This window comes from Molothrus aeneus, chromosome 5 (genome assembly GCF_037042795.1).
Source record: "Molothrus aeneus isolate 106 chromosome 5, BPBGC_Maene_1.0, whole genome shotgun sequence".
NCBI classification, from domain to species: domain Eukaryota; kingdom Metazoa; phylum Chordata; class Aves; order Passeriformes; family Icteridae; genus Molothrus; species Molothrus aeneus.
In genome coordinates, this window is record NC_089650.1 from 18,604,754 (window position 1) to 18,625,069 (window position 20,316).

Here is a 20,316-nt window from a genome sequence, read left to right on the forward strand (position 1 = left end):
TATGCAGCCACTCCCAGGATATAGCAAACATGAGTTGGGCAGCCAAGTGGGAATTTCCATGAATTATACCTGTCAGCCTTACTGTGGTGGATCAGGAGTGAAGTCTGCAATCCTCCAATATCTTCTGAGGAGAATCTAGCAAGCTGAACATCTACAGAAGAAAAAGCTTCTCTGTGTTGCTGTGTTGCCACCCTAGGCCTGATTTTCAGGCTGTTTCTTCTGCATTCTATCACACAAGGATCTAGTCTGAAGTCCACACTGAACTGGCACAGAGCAAATATACTTAGGTACTTGTAAGAGGGTAACAGAGTAAGCTCCAACTCTGGTATTTAAACATAACTTTTTTAAAGCTCAGTTAGCTAATAACTGCCTTAATACCTTCATAAAGGGAAAAAAGTTGATCTCCCTTCAGTTTTTCCATGGAGTAGCAGAAAGCTATTACACAGCATCAAATTCCAACAGAAGTCTATTTTTAGTGTCAAATCAGGAGTACAATATCCAATTGAACTGATAAAAGGCAGAAAGATTCTCTCTGCCCTAGACTTGTCAGTGTTAAACAGGGTGTTTCTGTGGCTGTGGATTCTGAAGAGGAAGTCATAAACAAAAAAAAAAAAAACAAAAAAACAGCTCAGCTCCTACATCAACAACTCATCTCTTCATAGTCCACAGAGGAAGTTATACCAAAGGATGAACTGAAGCTGATGGCATCCAATTCAAGGTGTGAGACTTCAGGTAGCAAGAAGGAAACTGTTTCCAAAACCTTATCAATCAAGCTGCAGCACCATTGCCCCATTTTTTTTGTCTCTGTGTTTACCATGTCAAGTGGCTGCACTGCATCAGCGATTAATCAGCACAGCAATATGCCAGAAATTAAGAAAGGGTATGAAGATGAAAGTATTGCAACAGAAGGTAAAGGAGAAGACAGGGCATAGCTCTCTTGCCTGGACCACAGGGGCATTTACTAATATGCTGAAACTTCGGTTTAGGTCTGTTGATAATAAATAGGAATACAGATGGAGAGTAATACCATCCTGCAGAAAGGGACTCCTCCTGGCTTGTTTGTGCAAAGGAAGGCTAACAATGTTAGTGAGTTATTCAGGAAGTAATGGATACCTTCTTGCCCTGAGCAAATTCCTTTTCAATAACAGGAGTATTTTCCTAGGCAATATGACTATATCAAGGTATAATGGCTACTATATTTATCTACAGAGGGCCTGTACTGCTGGGATCTAATTTACTATGGCTTAGAAAGCAGTTTACAAATCCTGGGATAGTAAAGTTGCTAGAGAGAGGAATAAAATTCTATCCTTTATTGCTTGGGTTGACAACTGGGTTTTAATGTCCCTTTTTAAGGGTATAAAATGCATTCTCCTAAACTTAGAGACTCAAAGACTAATAAATCCTTAAAGTAAACTGTAAATATACCTATGAGAGGGAAGAAATCAGCTAACAAATACTACAATCTGCCCATTTTCTTATCCTTATCGTCACAGATGCCTTATTTCTTATTTCTCTTTTATTCAAATAACATTCTTTCATTTGACCCTCTAAGAAGAAGAAAAATCCATGACTTTCCCTAGCAGCCTTATGTACCTAATGAAGACAAAATAGGTGAATGCCTGAAATAAGGCTTCAGCGTGGGAAATGGCACAAGGATATAATCAGCAAAGAAGAAAGGAATTACTGCAGCTAATGAAGAGCTAACACCAATAAACACTGAATGACATCTCCTGAAAAACAACAAAACCCAATTGCTAAAAGACTTTGGTGGAACACAACCTGTGATAAGTATGGGTGGGTGGAAAGAGACCAAACACACGTGTTAAGGACTGCAGATATTTCCATTACATAACGGGAGTAAGAAAACCCAGGCAAAATTGCCATTAGCAGAACTAAAAGCAAAATATTTCAACAGGGGTATTGGCAGTTGTCAAGCCACATAAAGGAATAGCAGACTGTTCAAATGTAAAAGGCATTAATAAAGCATAAGAAAAGAGGTATAAATAGATATAAAACAGAGAAACATTTTGAGATGACAGAAAAGCCACCGGAAAATTTTAGTTATAGAATATAATATCCCCAACTTCAATTCACAATGATCAGCAAAGGTCAGTTGTCAGAAATGCAATTCTGTTTCTGATCTCATTCTGAGCAAAGCACTCTTTAACTATACCTGTGCCACCACCATCTAGCTGGATTACTCTCATGGCTGCAGCAAACAGTTCCCTCCATCTGACTCGTCCCTAGGGGAGCTATGAGCTTAAGACTATTTAGAAAAGCATGTGTGTGTAAAGACTAACTGCACTACTGGTCTCCCACTTTATAAACAAGAGAGAATCTATTCTTCAAAGTCTTTTCAGTGTATACACTTAACATGGGACTTCCAAGAGGCATACAGATAGATACCTACCTATGATTTAACAGATCTCACATGCACTGAGTACTGAAAACACCCACATTTTGTCACATGGGATGTCCCAACAACCTGGCATTTGTGTCAATGATTGTACTTGAATCAGGAGGACTTTGGCTTTTGTAGGAGCAGACTGGCTATAGATCTGACATTCAGCATCACTGTAGTCTGTGAGGTCACATACTGTGACCTTCAAACACCTCACATTAAGGCTCATCCACCTTCCCTTCTTTCTCTGACAGGCAACCATGACAAAAAGCAAACCTAAAAACCCCACACCCAAAGAAAAAGTACTGTGAATTCCATTCTGTTGCATTTTCTGATCAAATCCTGGCAAAATCAGACTTTTGCATTAGGTATTAATTGCAGCCTCCTTATTCTTCCAATCCCTTTCTAATAAAGACAGACTGAATGAGTAGCAACTCACTTAGTTTAGATGAAATGAATGGTTTGAAGTAACTATGGCTAGTCAACACATGCATTTATTGTGTCCTAGGTTCTATGCAATATAGTCTTATTTTATCTGAATCCAGATTTAAGCTCTGAAGTGTAACCATGCCATCTGATAAGTATTGTAACTGCTAGAGAAACTACACACTTGGATAACAAAGCAACAATATATTAAATTGTTCCCTGTTCCCAAATTTCCAGAAAGCAACAGTGACCAGAACAATCTTTTTTCATCCTTATGCGACCTGAAGAATGCAGTTTCCCTTTCAGATAAAGGCCTTTCTATGGTTATCTAATGGTAATGTCACTACAAACTGGATTAGAGACGCCCAGAAACCTCGAAATTTGTACACAGATAGTCAGCTGTATCCAAAGTCTAAGTCTGAAGGAAATCAAATGCTCCAAATTGTGCTTAATGTAGTTAACTTTGCCCTTTAGGTAAGATAAACCAGTAAGAACATATTACACAGTGATTAGATTAATTCTTGAGTAAAATTCAGATGGCTGGCTCTATCTATCTATTTCAAATTATTTCAGTGACGATCATTTTTCCTGTACTCTGCTCTGCAGCAGCAGCTGCTCAAGAAAAACAGCAGTTCTCTGTCTGGGGTGAAGTTGACAGCAACTGGGGACAACGCTGCCGTCAGAGTTCAGCTCCCAGTTCTGAAATGCCATTCTACTGGAAATACCAAGGAGCCTAAATCCGGCTACATATACCACGGGATGTAAAATATCTCTATCTCAGCTTTCAACAGAAAGCTCGAGTCTCATGACATTTACTCCTTTGGCCCCTGTCAGTCTTCCTCCAGACCCCACAAAGGATCGGAGCTAGCTGCCATAAATGGTTGGAAAACAAGATGTTGTTCTCCAAGCACTTGGAAATGAGCAGCACTGTTTTAGCTTAGAGAGACCATGGCAAGGAGCCAGGGTGACAGGTGCCCTAGAAATAAAGATGAGGATCAAACTGTTGTCAATGTAAGCCGCTGCTGTCCTCCTGACTTGTAAGAAAGGGTAGCCCATGCTCTCCAGGTGTAGCAGCAGGAACAATGGACCAGAAAACACGAAGACGTGTTTGCTGGTAGTACCTGAAGTGTCTCCTCAACAAAATCCATCTGCAAAGGAATTTCAGTGGGTCTCATGAGATGAAATGCTATTGCTAAATCTTTATAGGGCCTGGCAGCAAGCCAGCTTGATGCTGCTGTGACATCAAAGTGCAGTTTGTTGAAATCCAAAGGCAGCAAGAATTAAAACCACAGATTCCTCCTAAAACTCCATGAGCTACAAACCTCTCGTGTGGGCAGCAGCAGCAACTAAATGCACTGAACAATTGGCTGGCCTTTGGAAACAGAGGTGGGAAGAGACAGGTCATGGGGGACTGCCTGCCCTCACCCCCAGGTAAATAGCAGCACAGCATCTGCTGAGGTTTTCAGTTAAAATCCATAAGACAGATCTCATCATTTTATCAACAGCCTCTGGAGACAGCAGCCTCTGACCTTTATCAGGAAGAGCACCCTTGTCCTCTAATCACAGACTTCCTGGAAAATGCAATCTAGCTGGCAATTAATACAGAATGGAAGGGGGGAAGGGGGGAAAAAAGCCTCCTAACATCAAATTATCACTCCAATATTTTTTAAGTATGTCCCCACCAAAATGCAGAATTCAAGCAGATTCTCACAACCTATTTCACTCCCACAAGCATTATTTAACAGTTTCTACTAAAAAGATTTTTCTCACCTCTCCCTCCACCAGAAAACCTGCCCCCTCCCACTCCCAGTCTTGCTTTGCAGATGTTGCCTGCGGCAGCACAGCATCTTGCTGTGAAAGCTCCAACGCAGGGGTGCAGAGCATGACCTGGGCAGAATTACATGTGCCATTTCCACTGGGAAATCTAAGAGACTTATTAAGCCAGGACAGTGCCGATTAATCTACTAATGGAATGAATCAGAAGTGTGTTCCTGGCCCCTTCCCTTTCACATCCCAAAACCTCGGGGGAGCTGAAACCATCTGGCAAATGCCTACTCTGAGCAACATTATGCTACTGTTGGAAATACCTCTCCCTTAATACTAAGAAGAACGAAACCATCTTCCATCCACCAGGTAGTCTTGGGAGCATCTGCGTAGCTGGCTGAGGTAGGCTGCTTGCACACAGCATCCTTCCCCAGGCAATGTAGAGCTGCTCACTCACCATGCAGGAGAAGCCAGCAGAACAGAGAGTAATCCCGTTCATTTACTCGGGGTCCCGCTGAAGCTGTGCCGGACTTGGTGTAAGGCACACAGGTGCAGATCCCAGCCGCAGGCAGGCAGAGGCACGCTCCCTGCCCAGCCTGAGCAAATGCTCCTCCTCAATCCTCTCTTCATGCAAGTACGGTAGCAAGGACAGGTTTGTTTATGTTGATTAAAGAAAAATAATAATAATGATCTCTCTTCTAAACACATTCATAATGGAAATCTGACCAGAGAGCTTACAGGGAAATCAAAACATCAGACTAGTCCAAGGTCCATACACAGCAGATATTACTAAGACAGAACAAAGGACTGACTCAGAGATGCTGAATACCCCACACTATTTGAGTAATAAGGATGCTCAGGAAGAAACAGAGCTGAGGCAGCTGTCACAAAGAAAGGATCTTGGGCACTTTCAAGATCATATAGGAGCAGAGGAACCTCCTATCTTACAATTTAAACACACACCAAAAAAAAAACCAAAAAAAAACTGAGAAAGAGCAGTCATATGGCTGTGGAATAATGTCAGTGCTAACAATTGGCTTTTAACTGTCACAAAATAACACAAATACAGGACAGGGGAGTCAAGAGGTCCTCCATGCTCAGGGACAGCACAGAGTATGTTTAGACAAAAATCCATCAGGAATTTCCTAACTTGTTATTAGAGACTCCTAGAAACTGGAACTCTGATCCCCTAAATTACACTTCCACTACTTCACTACACTGAATCAGAAAATGTTGGTTTACTCCACAATATCCAATTTAAGCCTTTCTTGATACCAATTAAGCTGTCTTCAACGGACATAGTAAATAACCAATCCCCATCCTCCATATTGTCTACTCTGTCCATTTTAAAAGAAGGAACAAGCTTGGTATTTTCCTATTATGTCAGGCTCCCTGAGCCTCCTTTTCTTAGTCTTCCCTGGACATTTTCTAGATTTCACCTGTGTAATGTCCTGAAGTGCGTACAAGTAGGCACAGTGCTCCACTTGCTGTATTAAGCTGCAAAGAATAACTGTCTTCTGCAGTTTACTTGACACACCTGGAAATGCATTCCAGGTTTTCAAGATTACAAAAACCAGCACCACATACTCAGTTTGTTATCTCCTATTACCCCAGATCTTTCCTTGGATATTACTGCTTAGCCAGTTAGCCTCCATTTTATACTGCTTAAACAGTTCCTTTTGTTAATACTGCTTGGTTTTATTTAATTTCATATTGTTGGATTTCAGGGCATTTCTGGAATTTACGGTGATCTTTCCAATTTCTAATCCTATCTTCCAAAGGCTGCCAGGCCCTGCACATACATATGTTCAGTCACTGTTTTATTACCCTCAATTTTGATGAGCACTAGAGAACAGCAGAGCAGGCAAGCCAGACCACGTTAAGACTCCAGATCAGACACACACACAGAGAAAAGCATGATATAATTGTTCCACATACGGTTTTCCAATGAGGTGTTCAGCCCCTTCTTAATTTCACCTTTCATTTGTCTAGTTTATGTAAAGGTCATGTGGGACTATGTCCAAAGCCAGTAGCTTTCTCTGTCTGCCAGGCCTGCTGCCATGTCAAACAAAAAACCAAAATTGATCTGACATGATTAGCCCTTAAAAATTAGCAATGTATGCCTGCTGTTGGCTTAATTTCCTTTAGTAAAGGATCTGACCATAAGCATCTGATCTTTCCCAGCATCTTTCCACATTCTGTAACTGCACTGACCAATTGAATTTCTTGGGATCTCTAAGCACCTTTAAAAAAAAATTAAGATGCAAGAATAATGTTTATTCACGCACATGCTCTTCATTCACTTGAAAGCTGTGCGATTTCATGATGTGCAGAATACACGCTGGGGAAAACCCACCACGGAACCACAGGCTCTGCATGCCCAAAGGAGGGACCAACTTTCACAGTGCCAGCAGTGCTGGGCAGCACCCCTCCCTCTGGAAGAAACCAGCTCGGGCCAGGATTCTGCTCAAGCCAGGAAAGCCTGGAGAGTGCCTGCTTAGGCTCCCCTCTAAAAGCACGGCTATTATGAGCACTCCTCCTCCAACGACCCTCCTGGATCTGCCTCTGCTCACAGATTAAAGGCTTTTGTGGAAACCTTTTCCACTGTGATTCTTCAGCGAACCAAACGGTGGGACAGGACGCACGAAGGGACTACCCTCTCCCCACCCCTCTAAACACAACTTCCCTCGCCCAGAAGAGCCGCTCCAGAAGCACCTATGAGGAATCACCCCCAGACCCTTGCGGGACGCCAGAGGCCGGGCCCCCGTGTCCGTGCGGCGGGCCCGGGGCCGGACCGGGCAGCGCTGGGCTGGCCGTGCGCCGGCTGCCCTCTCCCGGCAGCGCAGCGCCAGCGCCGCCCGGCCCCGCGGGGCACCCCCTGGCACGGCACGGCACGGCACAGAGCCCTCTCCCGGCAGCGCAGCGCCAGCGCCGCCCGGCCCCGCGGGGCACCCCCTGGCACGGCACGGCACGGCACAGAGCCCTCTCCCGGCAGCGCAGCGCCAGCGCCGCCCGGCCCCGCGGGGCACCCCCTGGCACGGCACGGCACGGCACAGAGCCCTCTCCCGGCAGCGCAGCGCCAGCGCTGCCCGGCCCCGCGGGGCACCGCACAGCACAGAGCCCTGGCTCCCAAGAGCACGGGCTGTCTGGCAGCAACGCGCTGCAGCACCTCTAGGTACCTAGAAATAACAGCTGCACAGGTATTATTCAAGCAGTTTTTAAAAAATCATTTATATCTCTATATATATATATCTAGATAGATAGATAGATATGTATATGCTGAGGACCCCAAGTGCCCCTCATCCAAGAGCTTTAAAACTACCTCAATTTTAAGTTAGTAATGTACGGAAGAACTTTTCCCCCATAAAAAACACCTAAAGCAGGGAGCTGTTGCCACAGGATGCTGTGGATGCCAAAGGTTTAGACAGGCTCCAAAACCATTTAGAGAAATTCAATAAAGAAAAAAATCTATCACAGGTGACTTTAAAAAAGAATAAAAATCTATAGCCAGGAAATCCCAAAGCCACAGGATTGCTTCAAGAGCACAGCAGAGGGGAAGTATCCCCAAATCTTGGCGCTGCTCCCTCTGTTTTAAGTACTTGCTATTAGACACTGTCAAAGCCAGAACACTGGAAGGCAGAGACCTTCTGTCTGACCCGGAATAGCTGCTTTCATGCCCTCAATAGGATATCATAGCTATCAACAGGCCATTTTCTCTGCACCATTTGGTTTTAGTCCTACAACTGATCCCGACTACTTCTAACACACATGCCACACTCTAGTGTAATCATTCAAAAGGGAAAATCTAAACAAGATGCTGTCCCTCTTGCCAAAGGAACTGAGGGGCTTGGGAATCTCCAGGATAAGACATGGAATAACACTCATACGGTCACCACAGGAGAAAAAGTGGTCTCCTGGTATCTCCCAAAGATGACTCACATCTCCTCTCCTTAACCCTTAAGCAGAGATGAGAAATTGCTTGAATCAGAGGACTCAAACATGAAAGGAATTTGTATTACATCATGCAAGCCCATTTCCTGCCAACGCCTTACAACCCCAGAGCTTTGGCCGGACTATTCATCAGCAAGGTATTTGTTACTTCCCTTGAGAAGCTGTTTATAGGTCTTAAGGAGCTTACTTCGAGGAAGTCTTCCCATGTACCTGAATTAGGTGCACTTCTTAACTATTTCTTCTCTTACAACTTTTTTCACGTGGTTACTTATTATCTTTTGTTATTGATTATGAGAAAGGCATGCACTGGCAATGGAGTTTGCTAGATATGTTTCTGGAAGGTATTCAGGGCTCTGTAAGGAAAGGATTCTGTGCCTTGTATTCAGAGATCAGAAAGGCAGCAGACATGAGGGAAGAGGGGAATAAATATACAGCCAGAGTGATCTACTTGCAAGACTCATGTCAACTGCAAGACATTGTGCTTCCTGTATTATTTAAGGGGTTTGATGCTAGGAAATCAGTTAAACAAAGGAAAGGAAAGATTTGGGGAAATGTGGCTAGTACAAGCACAGAGATTTGGTTCAGAATGAAATTTCAGAAGGTTTATAACAAGCTAAGCTATTTGGTGGTTTGTGTCTTACAACTTTTTTAGTCCCCCTTATAACTTTTTTAACCCCCTTTTAATCCCCCTTCCTGCAGCATCTTAGGGATATAGTCTGGCATGAGAAAACAAGGAACCACTTCTTCATGCTTCAAGTGATCTAGCAAGTGCCTGACCAAGACACTTCTGGATTCAGGGGAGATGCATCACCAGATCAATCTCAGTAGATCTTGCTTTTCCAACTCATCCTTAATTGTTTAAACTTCAATCTGTAACCAACTCCTCCTTCAGTTTTTAGCTAAACATTCTGTTCTCTATCTTCCTTCTCACAAACCACAATTTACATTGTTTTAACTCTCTTCACTCTCTCAACATGTTTTTACCTTCTGAATGTACTGTGAGTTTTAAGCAGCGTGGGATGCAATCTGGTAAAGGACTTCTCAGGTTCCTTCCCTCCTGCAGTGTTAAATGGCTTTCCATAAGCACATCTGAACTGGCCCAAACTCTTCATAGCTTCATAGTGCAGTAACATCCCAGCAGTTCTCCCTCTACACACTCTTGAACCCCTTTGTGTGCAGCCACCTCAGAGATGCTTCTCACCTCCTGAATACATTGGACATTTTTGCCCAGACTACATTCTCTGAAATGAAGCTCATTATTTTCTATGGGATACTGCAGGTAAATCAGTAGTAGAATATCCCTTCAGATCCGTCCAGTACAGTGTGGAAACACTTCATTGCTTGCCTGAAGAGGGGCTGTAGGAGCCAGGACACAGCAGATTTGGCAGACTTACCCCAGTCCACCTAATTTTAAACATAAGCCAAGTGCTTAGTGTAGTTTTCCCTCATTAGCTTGGTCCCATCCCAGATTTCAGGTTAATTGCTTTCAAGCCAAGAGGGACTCCTTAAAACTACCAGGAACACCAAGCCTGGTCTTCTCCATTTTACTTGGAGGATCTCAGAAGCTTCCTGATCTTTGTCCTGGCTATTTACTCACAGAGTAAGGTGTTAAGACTTTATCTGAGCCTCTCTAGAACCTCTCTCTGCCCCTGAGTTTAATAATTTGTATTAAATACACTTTTCAAACAGAGAGTGTAAGAAACAAACAACCCAAAACCACACAAATCATGCTCCTTTGTAGCTCCTGAATAACTTTACACTTCCACTGCCACCACCTCACAGGTTACAGAGCCACATAACATACACACTGGAGGTTTTATTTTCATGGTCAGTTACTAGGAGGAAAGCAAATTAAAAACTAAAACTTTTCAGGAAGACTACTTAGATTTGAACTTTGAGACAGTGAGTCTTTGTTTCAAAGATGACCAAGCAGGGCACTAGAGACTGTGGGTTGGTGCTATTATGGTACAAGTGAAAACAAACAAGTGACCAAACCGTTTTCCTCCAGGATGACATTTTTGTTTGCTTCATGGCAAGAGCATCTCAAGTCTGTTGGTACTAAATCAAGAGATTTTTTTGGGTGGATATACTAATCAATGCTGGGCCACTTAGCTGCTAATCAAGTTGTGGCAATATTCCCAAATTCACACTTCGTCCACATAACGGAGAAGAAGAAAAGATAGGTAAAGGAGTCTCAGACCACACAAATGAGAGAGGACAGGTTTCCCCCTCTGAATTCTGTGTGGAGATCCCTGCTGTTTGCTGCCAAGAGACCACCAATGAGCAGCAGTGCCTCTGTGCAGCCAGCTCCAACAGGAAGCCCAGTGACCTGCTGTCCTGCCTCCCCATGAGAGCTCTCACACACCCTTCACATCTCAGGATGAAGGTCTTCCTTGCCAAACTCCCCACATCAGAAGGACTGGGCAAAGAAAACAAACAGGGAGGGAAAAAAGCAACGGGGAGGCTTCCTGTTCTCACAGGCTGCCACCACTGCTGTTCATTTTCCCCTCACCAGCCTGTGGCCCAGAGAAGGCAGCGCTCACATCCGCCTGGAGCCGGCGATGCCCCATCAGATATTCCAATGCAGCAAGGGAGTGAAGAGCCAGGGGAAAGGCTGACAATTGGAGAGGATTTAACAGCATTTCACCTTAAGCTTGAACTCAAAACTGAGAGGATACTGATAAAGCTGTTCCTAGCAGTTGCCATAGGCAGCCACTACCTTGGGCTGCAGCCTCATCTACATACAGGAGAACAACAGGTCAGGCCTAGCAAGTGCTCAGATGGAAAATCAGACACTGAAATTAAGCTGTTGAAGGAAATGTCACTTGTGATAGGTAACGATGTTTCCACCACATTAGCACCAAGCCAATGGTTCAGTTTGATTTAAGAATTGTACTTAGGGAAGTACAAGCTTTTAAAAGAGGCTTCAAACCAATATCCTAACCCGTTGTGATAGCTGAGGATCACTTTCCATAACAGAAGAGGTATAATAGCTCTAACATCCTGACCCAGTTCTGGTGTGTGCAATTACCTCCTGCTTCTATAAACTCTCTCTCCTCCTCTCTTCCCTTTAGTGGCAGCTAAACAAGGTGTTCTTGCTCATTTTGCTTCCTGTTGGGGAACAAAATTATTCTGTGCAGCTGCCAAATTCTGCCATGGAAGTGCCGGTGTTCGGCACTCTAACAAATCTCAGACATCATGTCTAATACACTTGGACATGAAAAGCACTAGAGCAATATAATATAGGCCTTGGCTATATACAAAATGAGCTGGCACAGTCAGCATGCAACAGCCTTCTGGAAGAAGAATATGTATTCTTGATGAGTTTGTCTGTATGTAAAAGCTGTATCAGTGTAGCTGTACCAGTCATTTTCCATGTTGAGACCAGCTCAAAGTACCTCAGAGCTGTTTGTCACACCTCGGGAAATGAAGCAAAGAAGTCTTGGTTCACTGCATTTTAGGCAGGTGCTTGCATTACAAAAAGAGAAATACCATTTTGTTGGCAGACCTAACAGAGGGCTGAAAAACTGAATAGTCCCAAGGGAATAAGCTCTCCTCACCAAAAGACCTAGTTCTCATCTCAGTTAGCAATGTTACACTATGTTACACCAATGTTCTGTCATTTTCCCTTTACCACGGGCTTTGTCCCTGCCATCAGCCTAGCTTTGGGAAAAGAAAGGGTATCCTGCCATTCCTGAATGGCCATTAGGCACCCACAGAGCAAACCCTGAATTCTGAGAACAGTCTCAGAGAGCTCTCCAGCTCCTTACAGGAGTGTAACATAGATCTAGTAGTGCAATACTAGAAACAGAAAGCACCTTTTTAGGCAAACTTATACAATAATGATTTAGCACACATGCTCCCCGGGTCCTATGACCACAAAAAGTCCAGCAAGTTGGCCCTCTGGTGGGGCAGAGGAGGAACAAGGGGGCTGCACAACCACCCAGAGCTTTGGGTTATCATAAAGCAATCACACAACACCAGAATTCTGTGAGAAAGAGCCTCAACATGAACCCCATCTCATTTGTTTCAGTACTGCTGCTCATGCATGGTGACAACAGAATGCTTCAATACGTGGGAAAAGATACAAAATAAACTCTCTTCTTGAGACCTAAGCATTCCCAAGTGGCCAAAGTGAGGACTCAAACCAATCACACATTTCCACCGGCAGGAATAAAAACTCCAATAATCTGGAACATCTGGGTATGATTTAACCACTAGAGGGTGTAAAAACAGCACAGTGAAAGGTTTGCAGCCAGCAATTGAACAGCATTCAGAGCCTGAAGGAATGAAAAAGGCATTCAAACAAATGAAGGAGGAGTAGGATGCTACATAAAGTGAAAGAAAGAGCAGAATTTGACTACTGTGGTCACAGGATGAAAAACCCTAAAAATAAGTTCTGCTTTGTTACTTCTCCTTAAGAAAACAGTGTGGGGAAAAAAACCACAGTACAAATACTTACGGTAAAGTAGTGCAATGGGGACGAGCATGATACACTGATTTACCCTCACCAGCTCAAATCCAGCTCCTAGTTTGAGGAAATCCAACACAATTGCTCCTGTATCTCATAATTACTTTGTTACAAGGTTAGGACCCCTACACATATTCCCACATCACTTGCTCCTTTCCCAATGCAAAAAAGCAGGTGATGGATCAGCCATTGCTGATCTCCCATGCCAGCCCCAGCCTGTGGCAACAGAAGACTTCTTTTTCTGCTGCTATCAAGTTAAAGGCTCGCAATCAGATTAGCTAAAAGCCTTGAAACCTCATTAGTGAAAACCAGATCTGAATTTAAGCTGCTTCAGGGACACAAGCAAGACAGAAGGACAAATACTTACTACGGATCAAAATGTCATAGAGAGCAGGCAGAAAAACCAAATTAAACAAAAAACAGCCAAAAAATATTTTTACAAGCATTTTCTAAATGAAAGCACACAAGTTAAACTGCAGCTGTTTGTCCTCCAAGAAAAAGCTATCTGCCACGTGAAATACATACACACTTGCTAGCATTCATTACTCCCCGTGCTCACCCATATAGAGCTCCCCAGGGCTGCCCAAGCTGTAATTCTCATTTCACATCCTGGCTGTAGTATACCTTCCCATGCCCATCTATGCTGATCTAGCAATCTGCCAGCAATAATAGTTCTGGACATTCAAATCAGAAGAATTTTTATGGGATGAAAAAGAGGAAACCTGTGAAGTGGGATGCACTGGTGGTATCAAAACACCCCTAAACACGTAGGTAAAGTAAAGCACCAAAATAACGTACAGAAGGTGCTACTAGAATGGGAAAGCCAAAAGATATGAGCCACTTTAAGGATCTGACTGGCTCTGCCTCCACAGCCTAGCTTACCTCACTTAGCCTGGACAGCGTAGGAACACAACTCTCACAGCATCCTAGTGTGTAGTATTTATTTGTGCTAGTTAACAGTTTAATATATCCCAGAAGACATTCTGAATAATTTCCTCCTATAAACTCATACTCGCATACCAAGCACCAAAGATTTAAGCTCTTCAGTTGCTGAGGCTGCACTATGCTGCACTTCCTTCCTAAAAACATCTCCCATTAAGCTGTTATTACATATACCCAGACCTCATCAAGAGATGATGAAAATCACTTTCTTTATATAGCAGTACCTGAGAGTATTAAAGAATTTGATTTTGGTTTTGTTATTTGCTCATTACTGAAATGTGCTGCATTATTGATTTTCCGTGCATATTAATTTCCTGCTACACTGGTTCATATTCTGCTTTGCAGTAGCACTGCAGAACACTGAAAAAAACTTCATTCTAAGAAGGGAGATTTAATGTGTGACAGTTCTATCTTACAACCATTAAATTTCATTTGTTCCAAAGCATCTCCTCCTTCCATCGTGCAAATTCATCAACTGGGATTTCTGTCTTCTGTCAGGAGGCAAGAGAATGCTTACAGATGCAGTGCACCGAACAGTGTAATTTTTACTGCTGTAAATCTACTGTAGGAACACATCCTGAATAAGAGCAAGGGGCAGGGGCCCTGCAGGACTTGAAAGGAATGCAAGACAAGTTCACAGATATTAGAAACAACCCAACAGGATGTGTCATTCCCTACTCCACCAGCAAAGCAGACTCTCACAAAAACTCAGTGTTGTTTTGCTCCCCAGATGCCAGAATTACAGCAATAAGTATAAAACAGGGCCAAGCATGTACTGGCACTGAACATCTACATTCATTAACACTGAGGAGATACAGTGGGAGCTTAGGACAGGGATTCTAAGCTGTGACATTTTTAAGTATCAAGAATTTCCTGAGCTGTTAGTAACATGGATGATATTTAACCCCTTACCAGGCACCTTGCCACATCTTGCTGGAAGCCATAACACCCAGTCAATTAATCACATATGTCTCCACAAACAATCCACAATAGAACAAAACTATTTTCACCCCATAACATGACAGCCAGGAAACTGTCAGACAAAACACACCTAAGTGTACAGAGATGCAGGGACACATACATTTACTGCAATCAGACACTTACTTGATTGTCTCTTGCTGGATAGCCATGATAACCTGAAGTCAGAGGCTCGTTCTGCAAGACAAGAAAACAAAGAGTGAATGTAGGAGTTTCGAGGAATAGAAAGCAAGGAAATATAGGCCTGTCTTAACTCAGCCAAAGACAAGACTCTGCATGAAATGGGGGAAGAATGAGCTAAAGTATTCTGCCAACTTCCTTTTTTCCATGTAAGCCAATACACCTAAAATTTATTTTCAACTGCATATGCCAAATTGTGTAGAAGGAAAAAAAAAAATCAAAGCCATAAAATAAGCATAAACTAATCCTACTCTACCCTCTGTAAAATCAGTTATGCATAATATTGGTCCTTTTCCAAAAACTTTTGATATGCAAACACATTTATTATGATGAAAACTGAAAAAAACAGAACATAAAATTACAGAAGCTATTGTGCGCCTCGCCCAGTCTTGAAGAAATGTTTCCCTAAACATTAGCTGTAAATGTGTCATATTTTTTTCCTTTTCAAAACAATATTAATAGTTTAATATGAAGTTCAAAAGTAGTCAATATAACTTCAAACACCCCAGTAAGCCTGCACAATATCTCAACACTCCCAACAGGAAATCAATCCTCTAGCCCTCATTTCTTCAGCCCAGAAGGGATTCTGAGCCCACATATTTGGTCACATACTGGCAGCTCCATCATCCTCTCTGCAGGAATACATGAACCTCCAACACTTCTGGAATTTCTCTATGAAATTCCCAGACCCATCTCTATTTTAGCAGTGCAGTGAGGATTAAGATAATATAATACTTCCTAAATGTTTATTTCTGTTTCTAAATTTATTTTTGGTTCCTCTCCCTCCAACACATCCTCTTTGGAATGGGGAAAGGGCACACACATGCCTTTCTGTCTGAGCAGAGGATAAACTAAACTAGACAAAGTCTGTATCAATTCCACCCTGGTACCCCTGTGCATTCACAAGCAGCTCCCAGCAGAATGCTAGGAGGAGGAGCAGGAGGAGGAGGAGGAGGAGGAAAGGAAAGGAAGGAGCCACCCTCCACAATCACTTTCTAAGTCTATCTCCTGTTATGACTTCTGAGGAGGAATTCAAGTCAGCCCTGCACTTTCTCCAGCAGCTCTTGGGGAAGGAGAGGAGGGAGAGAGAGGCCCTGACAAAACACAGCAAAACAATTTCAAATTGTCAAAAGCAAATACATTATGGGCATGAAGCTGACTGGAATGTACAATCACTGTCAGGAAAGAAGTTTTGTTGAGATGTTTAAAGTTTTGTGCTGGGACATTTGAGTGAAAGGCCAGCTCCTACCAGAGAGAGGTCTCCTACCCTACACACAGCCTGTGGCCACTGGCACAATTTCACAGTTTGCACAAAACGCAATTTAACACAACTCCTGCTGAAAAGCAAGGTGCTATTATTTCAGCGCAGAGACTAGCAATGCTATTTAAAGTTTGTATCCATCCTCCCTCTCTTCCTCTTTACCTCAAGCCTACACAGGGGATTCTCTGTGGAAACCTGCCAGGAAACAATCACCCTCTCCTCATGCTCTCATGCTACAGTAGCATGCACAGTATGAAAGCTTCAAGGACAACAAAACTTTTAGCAGCCAATTTTTGGGGATTAACAGTAATTAATTAGGCTGGCCACTGTGTGAGCACATTCTTCTCAAATACTAGCAGCCAGAAAGCAGGTTAAGCACAAAACTCCACAAACTATTCGGAAAAAGAAAGAAAAACACAAATTGGAAGAAGCAAATGGAGACCATCAACTACAACATCACTCAAAGTTTAAACTATGAACTTAAGTAAGAACAAACAACACCGTGATGGAAATGTACAGTTAGTCTTTTTCTCCCTCAGTGTAAGTACACCTTATAAGCACTGTGATTGTTTATCCCACAAACTGCAGTTTACCAATGTATGCCTAAATACCATAAACATCCACCCTATATCAGGAGAGATGGTCTTCTCTTGAAAGACTATTCCAGGCATGCTTTTAACAGTACTTATACACACACCTGCAAGGTCAGTATCTCACACAAGTTCCTGTGCAAGTCTCTCTCAATACCCTCAAAACCAGAAAGATTTCTACACAGAGAATAAGGAATTAATGGACAACTTGCCCTTACGGATATTAAGGATATGGGCAGTGAATGCAAGCTGAAAGTTACAATAAAGAAAGAAAAAATATAATTGTTATTTTCAGGATTATGTTCTTCACATAAGGGACTAATAAAGAGGGACTATCATCACAAGGCTGTGGCAGAAAAGAGACAGAACTGAACTTTGTGGGATTTCCTGAAATCACAGAACCTGGATGCCAAGAAACCACAGCTAGAAACAGAACAGTTTCGAAAGTAGAAGAAAATCACAAAAGTGTGAATAGAAAGATGATTACAGAGATCTGAGGGCAGTCCACAATACGTAAGAAGCCAGAAAGAAACAAGAAGAATTGAATGGAGGGGGAAATACCCCACATCCCACAATCTCTACTTTGTTTTTTGAAGGACAAACCTCACAGAATGCAGACTAGTAATGTCTGAGGAATATGGTTGCATCAGGAAGCAAAAGAAGAGGTGAAAGAGTGTTACATTAGTGAGAGTTCTGAGATAGCAGAGGTTAGAAAGAGGGCAGCAGCTGGAGCACTAAGGTCACAAAAAGGCCAAAGATATCTCTTTGCCTTTCATACAGCAATGCTACCACCAAGTACTGGACTCTTTGCAAAATCCCTGCTGTGCGTATCATTGCTCTAATTGAACTTAACTCTCCAAGAGAAGGCAGGAAGCGCCTAGGGAAACTGTCTCCTGCCAATAATCTCCAGTGCTGCCAATTTTACAGGTCACTAATGGTGAATCTGGGGCCTGCTGCATGATTATTCCATACGGAGCTTGCTTTTGTTGAAAAGTAAACAGAGCAAGAAGTGAAAGCGTTAAACTCCTGCAACTGGAACAGCACAGTCCAGCAACATCCACACAGAAAACCCCTGCTAGTAGGAAATCTAAGGCAGCAGAGGCTGGGGATACAGCTCAATCTCGTCCTCTGACTGCACATGAACAAAACTAATCTCACCAAATGGAAGTGGAAAAGGGAGAGAGGGAAGGTTTGACACAGATAAGTACCCACCACAAACATAGAGGGACTCTGCCTTCTGGCAGCAGCCTGATGGGAGAGGGAATCCCCAGATAACTCCATCCCTTTCACACAGCTCCCTCCTGCCAATTACATTCGCTTTTGATGCCAACATGCAGCCAGACATTCATAAAGAAATTGAGTTAGGTAGCACTAGCCTGCAAAATCAAATCAAACTGCCACTGGGATGTTTCATTACTTTGTTTACCACTGAAAGGCATTTCTCAGGCACTTGCAATTTGCTTTAGAGTAGGGAGAATAAAACTGGAAGCTAATAGCAGAAATCAGCTTTCTGCAACACATATTGGGATTTTATTCAAACCATATTGATGATCTCACACATGAGCTTCCATAGGATGGGTGACCACTGTGGCTGTACCCCAGTGACAGCCCCTGTGCAGGCCAACTAGATTTGACAGGATAAAAGTCACAACTCAGTCAAATCCACTAAGTCTTTACCACCCATTTATTTCAAAGTTTTCCCATTCTTTCATTTCCCAGCCTTGCAAACACAAGACCTTTTCCACTGGCACTTGCAATAGTAAGGTCTGCCACAAACTGCAAGTCACAGATACTGCCTCAGGTCAGAATATAAACTCAGCGCAGTCATTTGCAGATGACTGAAGCTCAAAGTAGATCCTCCTGCACATGTAGAACAGCCAGGCTTTGGAGTTTTTGGGAGTTTTGATACCACTCGACAAATTCTAAGAGCTGCTGAATTAGACACATCTTAAAAACATAAGAAACTGCCAATCAACAAAGATGCCATTAAGAAGTGATCATCTCTGCAGGTGGCACTAACCTATGAAAGGCCTCAAAGGACTGGAATAAAGTCATTCCTCTATGGAAAATGTCACAACTCTAACACATAATGGAAGGTCTGAAAGTCGTTCTACCCTTTTCCTAAAATTAAAACTAAATTTTGGCTTAAAAATGCAATCATCCTATTTTGGACTAACCTGACCCCAGAATCAATCAATTTCACATCACAACTTGCCATTTTGCCAGATGCAACAATCTCTGAGGCCTGATCAGCAACTCTTTCCTGATAGCCAAATGAAACCTAGAGTCTGCAGATTAAAACTTTGCTCGTAGGAATCGTTAGCTTATAGTGAGTTCCTCCACACTTCCCCCAGCCAGAAAATCAATTCCTGCTGAATCCAAGCTTCAGCTTGAAGTGCTGAGTCCTTTCCATTGCAAAGATAATCTCAGAAACATGACCAAGCAATCTCTTCCCTGGATCTGCAGCATTCCTGCTTTGTGACAATGCCAGGATAAGTGGAGTGAGGTTAATGTAGTCCTTTCAAGTTCCATAACCACCTGCTGGGTTCCGAACAGCAGCAGCAAAACTCACAGGAACAGCTCATCTGTCTCTGCTCTGGCTGCCCCCAAGAGCTACGGCTGGTGCAGCAACCTGGTAGCTTGGAAAGAAGCAACCAGAAGCGAGAAAGCCAGAAACCCTCGGACTACAGAGAGCAATGAAAAAAAGGCAACAAGAAATTACTTGTTCCTCCCAAAAGCAAAATGGGATTTTGAAGTGATGAGATAGCACAAGCTACACATTTATCAGACTTGTACTACACAAACAGAAGCCACTTTCTCAGAGCACAGTGAATAAGATGCTCACAATAAGAAAAAAAAAAAAGGCTGAAAACACTGGCTACAAAGCTATTAATCTGAAAGTGACAGTTGCGAAAAAGTAAAGATCATGAGCCATACAGAAATCCCAGTGCTGTTCATCACAGCCCAGTGGTTTCACCATCTTTTTTGTTTTGCTTCTTGCATACAGGAAAGACAGAAATCCTGTGCTGGGGAAAGGGGGAGCGGCTGGGGGGATTGTCTTGAAAAAGGCTTTTTAGTATTTAACTGTGGCAGAGCACTGCTAAAACTGTAAATGCCTTGATCTTATTATCAGTTGCTAAGAAAATAGGCAATTCTTTATAAGATCCTTACTTGCACAAATTATTGCATATAAACAAAAAGGAAATAACCATTTCTTTGTCCAAGTGTATCTGATGCATTCAGTGTGCCTCCTCAACTGTGTGTGCTGTCTCCTACCCCAACTTGTTTTTGGATAAAATTAATGGGGAAAGTAGTATCTAAGGGTGAATTACCAATTATTAATGAAAAACTG

At 42.8% G+C, this 20,316-nt stretch overlaps 1 protein-coding gene across 6 annotated transcripts in view; it reads right to left on the reverse strand.

The window, feature by feature from the left end:
• RBFOX2 (RNA binding fox-1 homolog 2) overlaps window positions 1-20,316 on the reverse strand; it is a 170,963-nt gene that overhangs the window by 120,679 nt on the left and 29,968 nt on the right. For 5 of the 6 annotated variants that reach the window (XM_066550330.1, XM_066550328.1, XM_066550326.1 and 2 more), the window contains exon 2: window positions 15,060-15,110. The exons of the other annotated variant lie outside the window; for it this stretch is intronic. In XM_066550330.1, coding sequence (XP_066406427.1) covers window positions 15,060-15,110 — 51 coding nt within the window. The remainder of the gene's footprint in view (window positions 1-15,059; window positions 15,111-20,316) is intronic. 6 annotated transcript variants of the gene reach the window in all.